Here is an 11,060-nt window from a genome sequence, read left to right on the forward strand (position 1 = left end):
GGTCCACCTGAAATTTGGGTCTTCTTCAATTTTGGGCTCATTCCATAGAATGATCCGGCAAAACAGGTCCACGATGTGGATATACAACAGATACATCAATGTGGGCCCCACAGTCACGGCCTGAAAGAATCCTCTCCCCCTGAGCATTTTCCACGTTAAAACAGAATCGCATCTTTGGTTGGTGTTGTTTATTGCGCTGACATGATGGGCCCAGTATGGCCCAGGTTTGAATCTAACTAATCAGGACCCACGTATCAAGCCCACAAGCCCATTTTGGCCTTTGAGATTAGTAGCCTTGAGCAGAGAATCATTTGCGCGGTCGGGATTGATGATGCACGCAAGGGTTGTGGGATCCTTACTCATGCTTCGTTGGTAGACTCACAACATCAAGAGTATATGTATAATATCATTTTAGCTGCAAAAACTCTTCTTATAATCTGAAATATGACTTTTTCGTAAAAGCTCCGCAGTTGTAATATACTTATAACTTATAAAACCTGTACAGGCAAATGCAAATATCAATAAGGTAGTGAAATGACTCCTCCTAAGCTGGCTGTTAATGGGTACCCAAAGAACTAATTTGTTGTCAATGTGCTCGGGTCCCATTTATCAGACCTGTTAAGAGATTTGAGTATTGGGGTCACACCTCTTGGACTTGGTTTAAAATCAGGTCATATCGGAGTTATGTCAAGTCCATCACATGGACATAGGTTAAACTCAAGGAAGGTCTAGTCTACTTGGGTTTTGATGGGTTCTAGGTACTTTTAATATGAAATTATGTACTTATAGGCATTGATTATTTTAACATAATTAATGGGTTTATACGCTATGCAATGTTAATGTAGCACTTTGTGTGAATTAATCCATCCATCAATAGGCCCTATTGATGTAATTTTTTCAAACCCAATTAGAAATTTAGATTTAATGAGCCGACGGGTTAACAAACCCAATTGGATTCAAGTCCAAGCCTCCAAGGTGATTTAGACCCGCACTCAAAAAAAAATTAAAGTAGGAAGACCCAAATCTGATTAGTCTTAGCATAAATAGTAGAGGGCATGCATGTATTAATTGATAAGTGGTCACCATGGGTGGCCTAACCCTGTGAGGCCCACCATAATATATGTGTTTTATGCACATTATTTACGTGTTTTGCTAGTTCATTTTGAGGCATGAATCCAAAATTTTAACAGAGGCAAAGCTCAAGTGTATCATACAGAGTTTTAATGATTACTATCCAAAACTTCTTGGAGCTACAGAAGTCTTGGATCAAGCTGATGTTTGTGTTTTGGCTTTGTCTATGTCTGGGTGACCTGATGAGTAGGTTTGGTATCCAATAATAATCATGGTAAGCCTTAGAAGGCTTTAACGGTGGGTGTCAATATCTCCACTGCTTCCTTTTGTGTGGTCCACTTGTGTGTTTGATATTCTTAATGTTTGGGCTCATGCCTTAAAATGAGATGGAAAGACGGATGAATGGTGTGGATAAAATATATAATCACGTTGGGCCTCACAGAGTCAGGTCATTAGGGTGTTCCTGGTGATCGGGTCATCAGCCAATCCGCTATCGGACCCGACCTTTGACGAGAACGGATTGGCTACTTCCCCTGCGACCAGCCAATGGCTCATGGTCGGTGCTCTATGGGCCCCAACATGATGTATATGTTTCATCCATGCCGTCCATCTATTTTTCTATATCATTTTATGGTATGAGACAAAAAAATGAGGTATATCCAAATCTCAAGTGGAACACATTACAGGAAACAGTGTTGAATGAGTGTCTACCATTAAAAACCTTTTGGGGGCCATAAAAGTTTTGGATCAATCCGAACTATGGTTTTTCCATTCATCTGGACCTGTATGACCTAATCAACATATTGGATTTCAAATAAACAGTACATTGGGCCTTAGGAGGATTTTAATTGTGGATATCCATTCACTATTGTTTTCCTATGGTGTGGTTCACCTGAGATTTATATCCCTCTCATCTTTGGGAACAACCCCTGAAATGATCTTTAAAAATGGATGAACGGAATGGAATGGATTAAACACATACATCATGGTGGGCCCACGGAGCACCGACCACCAGCCCCGTGGCAGGTGGCTGGGGAGTAACCAATCTGTTTCCCCCGTTGACAACCCTCTAATCGGACGCGGATTTCCTATGAAGTTGCTGTGCTGAGATATCAGGTGAGGCCCACCGTGATGTTTGTCAGGAATCCACTCTGTTCATCCATTTTTTGAGATCATGTTAGAAAATTAGACCAAAAGTAAGCAGGATCCAAGACTTAAGTGGGCCGTATTAAAGGAAAAGTTGGTTAGGTAAATTCCTACAGTTGAAACCTCTGAGGGTTCGTCAATGCTGTATACATGACATTCATACTGTTAATAACATCATTCCTACTTAGATGAACTGAAAAAACAATTATGATTCAAAACTTTTGTGGCCCCATGAATATTTCAACTGTCAACGATCAATTATCACTTTTTCAGGAGGAGATTGGATACTGACAAGGTTTAGGGTTTAGTAGCCAAATTGCTACTGAAGTGTCGTAACTAAGTTCTGTGGACCCCACCATGATGCATTGTATACATATTGTCCAACCATTTTTAGAGATCATTTTATGGTATTATAAAGAGAATGAGATAGATCTAAATTTCAAGTGGACCCACAGTTGAAACATTTATAAGGCCGCAGTGATGTATTTTTGAGATCCATTCTATTCATAAGTTAATATAGGGATAAATGAAGTGAAAAAATATATATATATCATCTTCGTCGGTAATTTCTGTGGCCTCTAAGAAGTTTTGAACGGTGGATGTCATTGTCCCCACTATTTTCTATGGTGGGGTCCACTTGAACTTTAGATCCATCTCGTTCTCTTTGTAATGTCATAAAACGATTTCTAAAAATGGTTGGACGGTATGGATACAACACATGCATCATGAATTCATGATGAGTCCATAGAGCTGGGTGACGTCACTTTAGTAGCGATTTCGCTACTGACCAGTATCCAATCCGCGCCCCACTTTTTCGGCTAACTTGAGCATTGGATACGGTTCATTTTTAGCCTCATGTCCTCAAATGAACTCAAAAAACGGATGGACGGGGAGGATTTCGCACAAACATCGCAGTAGGTCCCACATGGGTTCCCAGCGTAGGAACTTCCAGCGAAAGGCTTTCGCAGGAAATCCTCGTTCCCTCCGATCTGCTCATTATTCGGCGCCGAGAAAACCTCTAACATTTGGGCGGGAGAGAGATGGAAATGTCTTCTTCTTCTCCACAGAACCCTAACCCTAGAAAATGGCGTTTCACTTGGGAAACCCTGACGCACATCCCAACCCTTCGTCTCTTCCTCTTCAATCCCTATCTCAACCCGTCAACCCAATGCAAGAACTTCAGTTCTTCTCTCGATTTCGAGCAATCGCTGCTCTTCGTCGCTTGGATCGAAGAAATCGACGGAGATGGTCACGGCTCCATTGATTTTCTACTCAGGGTCCCTGTTCCTAGGGTTCTGATCGATCCAGCTTCTCCCGTCGATTCCAGTGCGAACGAGGATCATATCGAGGTCAAGCTGGCCCTTCTTCTCCCGGTCGATCATCCGCTCGTTGCTGCGGGTTTCGAGTCAATATTGGATTTGGGTGAAGACGAGGGTTTTGGAAGGCAGAGGTGTATTTCCGATCGGTTGCTGCCGCTTTCTTTAGATTCTGGTGAGTGGTGAGAGCTGGAACTAGGGTGTCTTTTGCTACGCCGCGGGACGGCACGAAATTGTAGTCCGCTGGCAATCACATTACAGGGACCCATCCTGAAGTGTTCCTCTCTTGGCAATTGGCATCGTTGTGTTTGGTCCACTTCAAAAATTTGGACCGTTTGTTTGTGGATTGTGAGCCATTGGCCTCTTTAGCTTTTTAACTCTTTGTTTGCTGCAGGCCACAGTGGGGCCCGCTACATGGTTGGGAATTTTCACCTGGCACCGTCTATGGTGTGACTCACTGGATGAATGGTTCTGATTGTTAGCATAGGAATTAGGATACATGTACATGCTATAGATAGCATGTACATGTATCCTATAAAACTGATCATGTGGAGTGGCTCCGTGTGCAGTACAGTACCCCACAGGCTATAATGTCAGGTAATTCAGGCGATCATGGTCGGATCCACTGGATGAATGGTTCTAATTACATAGAGTAGCTAGGTGTTGGTTGGTGGGCCCCACTGGTTACAAATTTTGGATAATCCAGGGACCATGCAAAATCATTGTCCTCTAGACCTCCACAGCACACCAACCGTATGTGATTTAAAGCCATATCCTCGGAGGGCAAACCGTGGATGGTCCCGTGCAAAGAGAGAAAAAATATAATCTCAGTGATGGATGATTCAGTGAGCCACAGTGTCCCACAGGGCATTGGTTGGAATGAAAAAAATCCAGTAGCCCATAATCAATGAGCAAATGCCCACTGCTTATCAGAGTGTCTGGTGGGTGCAATTTTTGCACTGTGGCCTGACAGATTAATGGTTGCAATCATCAAGGGTGGATTCCATGTATGGGGGAGATGATGAAGACCAAACTTATGGGTGGTCCTGTGGACTGCTAAACCAGTCCTGTTTTTTCTTTTCTTTATTGGAAATCTAAAGTTCGTTAGATTTATTTAAGCCAATAGTGAGAAAGGTGGAACAGGATTCGTTTAGCCGACCCCAATTAGTTGGGATACGGCTTTGATGATGACGGTGATAAGGATGAGATTATCAGTGTATTTAGTTTGTGTAATTGTCATGAGTTTAATGATCATTGTATCTTATGTGATGAATTTTTTTTATTCGTGCACTTGAATTAGCCACTGAAATCAATTGTAATGAATGTTGTTTGATTTTTTGTATTACAGTTTGAAAATGGATGCTACTACTTGCACCCCTGCCTTTTATGCATATATTCCTAATTTGCTCTATTTTTTGTACTTCCATAGTATGACCAAACTAGAAATAGGTGTGCATGAACAGAAACATGGGTGTAAATAGTGGCTTCTTTAGTAACTACTGAATTTTTACAAGGACAACATGCTAGTTCTTTAAATCTACCCGGACCCAATACAATGCTTTGTATTAGCAAACGAAGAACTTGGATGCATTTAGATGAACTTAGATGGACTTAGACACACTTGGATGCACTTCGTAGGTTAAGGTTAACCCAGAAAACTTTGTACTGGATCCAAACTCATTAACTATAACTAGAGTCAGTTTCCATTGTCGTGGTATTGGCGTTTCTGGGTTAAATAGTGATAAATTGAGGTCAAGCGCCATAGTCTAGTTTCTATGGAGTTGAAGTCACAACCCTAGGTTTTGGATGTGGGTCTTTAAATTAAGAGATCAATTGCATTTTTTATGATTTTTATTTTTATGCTTCCGTTGTTTGATTTGTTCAGATTTAAAGAGTCTTTCTTCTGGACAAGGGGTGCAATTTTATTGCAGAGTTTGTTCAACAAAATTAACAAGGAAACCTCTCAGGTAGCCATTGGCCCTTTTCCTTTTGGATCTCTAATTACATGTCTTATTTTTTACTGCAATTTATTTTACTTCAAGTTACTTTTATTTGCTTCTAGTTACCCTTCTCCTCTAGTTGCTCTAGTGTCTTTGCTTTTTATTTCTGTTAGCTCATGACAGCTGCGTATGTGAATTTGAGATTTTTATGCGACTATTATTTAAGTTGGTTATGGAGTTTTTTTTCATTTCACTTTGATCTGTTAATTTTGGATGCAGCCAACTGAAGTAACTTTGAAAGCACTTCTCTTTACAGATCTTTTGTAGAAATGCCATCAGTGAACTGGCGTGAGGTGGCTGATAATTGGTTTGGGGCATGCTGCTGCTCATTTGGAGGTATAAGTGAGAAATTGGTATTGGATTATGTTAATTCTTATATTTGTGCAGAGGGTGCATGTCTGCTAGATGGCACATCTGTTATTATTTGCAAGGATGACCTTGCAGAATGCGAATTTCGAGACTTCTCTGATGGAAACTCAAGACATGATTCCGAACTCAATCTTGTTGGCAAAGATGATTTAACTGATACTGTCATAGATTCTGGGAGTAAAGGAAGAGGAGGCGTATGTTGTGTGAATGGACACGAGGGAATTGCTGATGTTTCTGGTACATTGAGTAGTTCATGTCATAAAGAGGAAAGATCAAGATCGCAGAATTCTTCATTTTTCATGCCCTTTTCAAGTCCTAATCACTCTGAAAAGGTGGCACAAGGAACAATTCACTGCTTCATGGAAAATAAGACATGTTGTGTGAATGATGCAAATTTCTTGGAGTATGAGTCAAAGCTTACTTCTGGTGACGGTGAGAAATCCTGTCCAAGCTCACCCACCAATGGACTCTCCACGAAGGACTGTTACTGTGTTGCTGAAATAAATTCTGCATTAAATCATGCTGATGAAAGATATTCTCATGGTGTTTCCATTTTGTCTACGGAAAGTACCAAGCTCTGGGCAAATCAGAAGCAGCTCCAAATCGGTGCTATTGGGAGTGGCTTTATGGTTAGAAGTGCCAATCTTTCAAATGATATAAAGTGGGTTGAATTTCAGTGCTGCCAGTGCTCGTCTCTCCTTGGATCATATCCCTCTGTTAAAGATGGTCACACCCCAATCGATGGTGGCGTTCGGTTGTTCAAGTGCTGCATTTCCACTAGCTTGCCTGTTGGTGGGCCGGGTGACATATTCAGGTCAGAAAACAGTAGGCATCCACATTAAATGCTTTGGTCTAATTATTCAAATGATACTTTCCCTTACAATGAAGTGTGATTTTAAGTAGCTCTATCAACATTCTGTCACAATTTGGAGCTTCTTAGCTCAGCCCGATTCTTATTCCAGTAATATGAATCCGGTCTTGTTACTTTTTCTATAACATTTGGAGGAATCGCATGCCATAACTTCATCTTATGAGACTAGGGCCTCCTTGTTTCTAATTATTCAATAACCAAGTATCATCCATTCTCTGAGGAACTCGATTGCAGTTATTTATTTATTTATTTATTTATTATTATTATTATTATTATTGCCATATTAGGTTTCTAAATTCTAATAGAATATGTGTCTGAGTATCTCACATCATATCTCGTTGGACTGGCTAGTATGTAAAGTGTTAAAGGATTGAATTACCCCTACGATGCCAACATAAAATTTAATCTCTGAACTAATCTGACTATGAACAGGAAACATACATTGCAAAGGGTGTTTGTGAATCAGCTGCTGGAAAGTGCTGCTGATGAATTATCATTCCGAACAGTGGTTAGGGATCTGAGAACCAAGAGCCCGATGCTGCAAATTGTTGTTCTGAATTCAAAAGCCTGGTCCTGCACTGGCTATTGCTTGGATACCGAAAATGGAACCGGACCTGGTTCTAAGATAGATCTTCACCCTGTCGTGAAAGTGGTGTTTTCTGACTGTAGTAATGCCACAGAAGCTGAATCAAGGTTAGTCAACTTTGTGAGTGCTTCTGTTTTTGCTTTGCACTTGCATGTTTATTGAATGGAGGATGATTATATATTGTTTGTTCTGTGGATGTGTAAAACAATCAGTGATCTGCTATTGAATAGTGATCAGATTCGAATGACATCTCTCATGAAACAGCAAACCTGATGGGTATCTCACATAAGTTTCTTATTAACTGGTGCAGGAAAATAGCGGAATGGGCAACCAAGAATCATGCTGATGAGGCATACATGATGCAATGTCAAATAAAGGAATTGATCGAGTCCCTGAAATCAGCACAGGAAGGATTGCCTCGATCGTGTTCTTTTATGCAAGGATTACTGTTGTCATCCATGGATAGGTAATAGAAAATTAGAAATCCATTGACCATATATGAGAAATGGCAAATATCCCATGTTTCATATGGAATGATTAGTCCACTTTGTTTTTTTCTTCTTCCTCTTTTTTTGTTTTGTTTTTTGGTTTGGCTGCAAATTCCTCTCTGCTGTTTGAGCAATTGAGATCTTCTAAGCTCTCAAATTTTCTTCGAGTGTTTGAACCCTTCTGCATAGAACCATCCTTCCGTCACCAGTAATCTCCACAAGAACAGAACCCATCTTTGAAGTGGTGGAATCGAATTCGATCCCTGATGATTATCTCCCGCTGAAAGATCTTAGAGATGAATTTCATTGTGGAGTGGCAGTCCTCACAAGACCGCAAGTTCTTTACAACCAAGATTTTGGTCCCGGGGCTTGTGCTGATTAACCCAAATGCAACAGCTAGTTTCTCGCTGTGGTGCCACAGTTGGGAAGCTTTCTCATCCTCCTTAATGTCAAGCAAGACCTCTGATAATTTTGGTTGGTAACCTTCTACCCACAATTTCTCTGCAATATCATCCAATTTTCTGTAGATCCTCTCTGCTTCCGGATGACCTGAATCCCCTGCTACAAATTCATGTACAATTCCATTTACCTCAATCATACTACACCCTGGTGATTTCTCTTTTCTTCTTTGAGTCATCAACCTCCTTACTCTTGCCTTCTCATGCCATTTCCCTGCTGATGCATAAACATTTCCGAGAAGAACATAGCTCCCACTATCATTAGAATCCATATTTAGAAGCTGCTGATTCATCAAATGTTCACCACGAATGGTGTCTCCATGAATCTTGCATGCCCAGATCAGCATGCGCCATAGAACTTCATCCGGTTCAATTGGCATCCTTTTGATGAACGCCTCTGCTTCATCTAGACGTCCTGTTCGTGCAAGTAGATCCACCATGCAACCATAGTGTTGAATCCTGGGCTGTATCCCAAAGTTCTTCTCCATATTGTTGAAAAAATAGTAGCCCTCGCTGACCCATCCAGAATTTCGACAAGCAGATAAAACCCCAGTAATGGTCCGCTCATCTGGTGGTATGTTGAGCGCTTGCATTTGATGGAACAAATCGATTGCCTTTTTACACTGCCCATGGCTGGCAAGGGCAGCAATCATTGCTGTCCATGCAAAAACATCTTTTGCAACAATTTTATCAAACAACTGTTGAGCATTTTCTATGCACCCACATTTGGCATACATATCTATCAGAGCCGTAACAACATTAGCCCTTGAATCGAGCTTGTTCCGCTCAATGATCTGATGAATTCTCTGCCCGATGCTAACTGCTCCTGAATCTGCACAAGCTCTCAAAATGGAAACCATGGTTGCATCATTAGGTGCAACACCATCATCTTGCATCCGTTCAAACAGATGCAGTGCCTCAACTGATCGGTCACTATCAACATAGCCGTTGATGATTGAAGTCCATGAGATGACATCTCTGTTGGCCATTCTGTCAAACACCCGCGTTGCATTATCCAATTCCCCACAGCTCGAGTACATATGGATGAGGGAATTCTGAATGAAGCAGTCGGCTTGGAGGCCGGCCTTGCAGACGAGCGCATGCAGCTGCTTGCCCTCATGGACGGCACGCAGATGGCTGCAGGATTTGAGGAGGAAAGGGTAGGTGAATTTGTCTTGTTGCTGCTGGTTTTGTTGCAATGCCAGGAAGAAGAGCAGGGCCTGGTTCGGGTCTGGGCTTCTTGAGTAGGCTCTGAGCATGGTGTTGGAGAAATAGGAGTTTGGGTTGTGCAGGGAATTGTAGATGGAACGAGCGTAGGTGAGGTTTCCTGAAATGGACAGGGCAGAGAAGGTAAAGAGCTTGCTAAGTGCAGGGGTGTTTTCGTCATTTTTTCCCGTTTTGATTATCTGGGCGTGGAGTTGCATGGCATGGGTCATGGTTGTGATTTCCATTGTGTGTGTGTGTGTGTGAGAGAGAGAGAGAGAGAGAGGACGGGGTGTATAATATGGACGCAGATTGCGGGGTGGCTGGACGTGTGGCCCACCATGATGTATGTGTTTAATCCAAGCCGTCCATCTGTTTTGCCAGATTCTTTTAGGGAACGAGCCCAAAATTGAAGCATGTGCAACTATTCAAGTGGACCACACCACAGGAAATTGTGTGGATTGAATGTCTACTGTCGAAAACTTAAGGAGGACCACTAGTTTTGGATGTGTTTTCCTTTTCCATTCATCCCGGTCTGTGTAACCTTATGAACAGGTTGCATGGCATGTAAACATCTTAGTGGGCCCTGGGGAAGGTTTCAACCCCACTGTTTCCAGTTGTGTGGTCTACTTAGCTTTGGAACTGCTTTATTTTGGGGATCATGCCTTAAAATAAGCCAGCAAAAGGGATGGACAGCAAGGATAAAGCACATACATCATGGTGGACCCCATAAGAGTCGGGTCATCAGGGATACCTCGAGTGGGGTCGGCAAGCAAATCCCATCGGGTTGAAAGTTGTTGAGTCGAGTGCTGAAACTGAGCTGCCCAAATAGTGGGACTCGCTGTAGAAGGGACCCTATTCTTGTTTGTTGAATTTGGATCTCTATTTCTTGTTTACTGTCATCAGATCTTAGTTTAATGTACTGTTAACATTAAGGTCTGCTACGTTGGGTCCTATTTTGGCGGTTCGAATGGGCTTCCATGAGTTCTATATACTCTTTTGCTTCCTGATGCGCCGGTCTGTACAAGTGGGGCCCTTTGTTCGCCGAGTTTGACTGTTGATCTGATAGGATCTGTTGATGGGGCATGCCCTACAATGACTTTAGATTGAAAGATCCTAATCTTTCAATCATCGACCTACAAACAGAGAGCTAAGAAAAGAAAATACAACATTCTGGACGGATTACAGGGCATTCCCCAATATTGTGGCCCCCCTTTTTATGGATTTGTGGACATTAGTCGGACCTGATAGACAATGAAGAAAGCTAAGGGGATTTGTGCAATGTGCGGGACAGATCGGGCTGGTTTGCTTAGCAGGTGGGCCACATGTTTTTATTAAATAGAAACCTCTGCTCGTTTCTTTATTACCTTGTTTTTTTTTTTTCCCCATACATGTTGGTCCATCCAATGAGTTTGTTGGCATGATATCTGGATGAGGGCATGCTCCATCCAACGAATCATGAACGGTCAGGATCTGGTACACGTGTGCTGTTTTTCATTGTTGTTTGGGGATGGAGCTAAACAGTGCACGCCTGGGAAAATGCTCTGGGCCC

At 42.0% G+C, this 11,060-nt stretch overlaps 2 protein-coding genes across 2 annotated transcripts; one reads left to right on the forward strand and one right to left on the reverse strand.

The window, feature by feature from the left end:
* The first annotated feature begins 3,233 nt into the window (after positions 1-3,233).
* Positions 3,234-7,871, forward strand: LOC131234878 (uncharacterized). The gene is made up of 5 exons (XM_058231867.1): positions 3,234-3,708; positions 5,419-5,500; positions 5,790-6,716; positions 7,206-7,466; positions 7,670-7,871. The coding sequence occupies exons 1-5, from the start codon at positions 3,258-3,260 to the stop codon at positions 7,827-7,829; spliced, it is 1,881 nt and encodes a 626-aa protein (XP_058087850.1). The 5' UTR covers positions 3,234-3,257; the 3' UTR covers positions 7,830-7,871.
* An 85-nt stretch (positions 7,872-7,956) lies between these two features.
* Positions 7,957-10,165, reverse strand: LOC131234879 (pentatricopeptide repeat-containing protein At4g21065-like). The gene has a single exon (XM_058231868.1). It carries the CDS (start codon positions 9,754-9,756, stop codon positions 8,050-8,052), a length of 1,707 nt encoding a protein of 568 aa, XP_058087851.1. The 5' UTR covers positions 9,757-10,165; the 3' UTR covers positions 7,957-8,049.
* Between the last annotated feature and the right edge of the window lie 895 nt (positions 10,166-11,060).

Source organism: Magnolia sinica, chromosome 19 (assembly GCF_029962835.1).
Source record: "Magnolia sinica isolate HGM2019 chromosome 19, MsV1, whole genome shotgun sequence".
Classification (NCBI taxonomy): domain Eukaryota; kingdom Viridiplantae; phylum Streptophyta; class Magnoliopsida; order Magnoliales; family Magnoliaceae; genus Magnolia; species Magnolia sinica.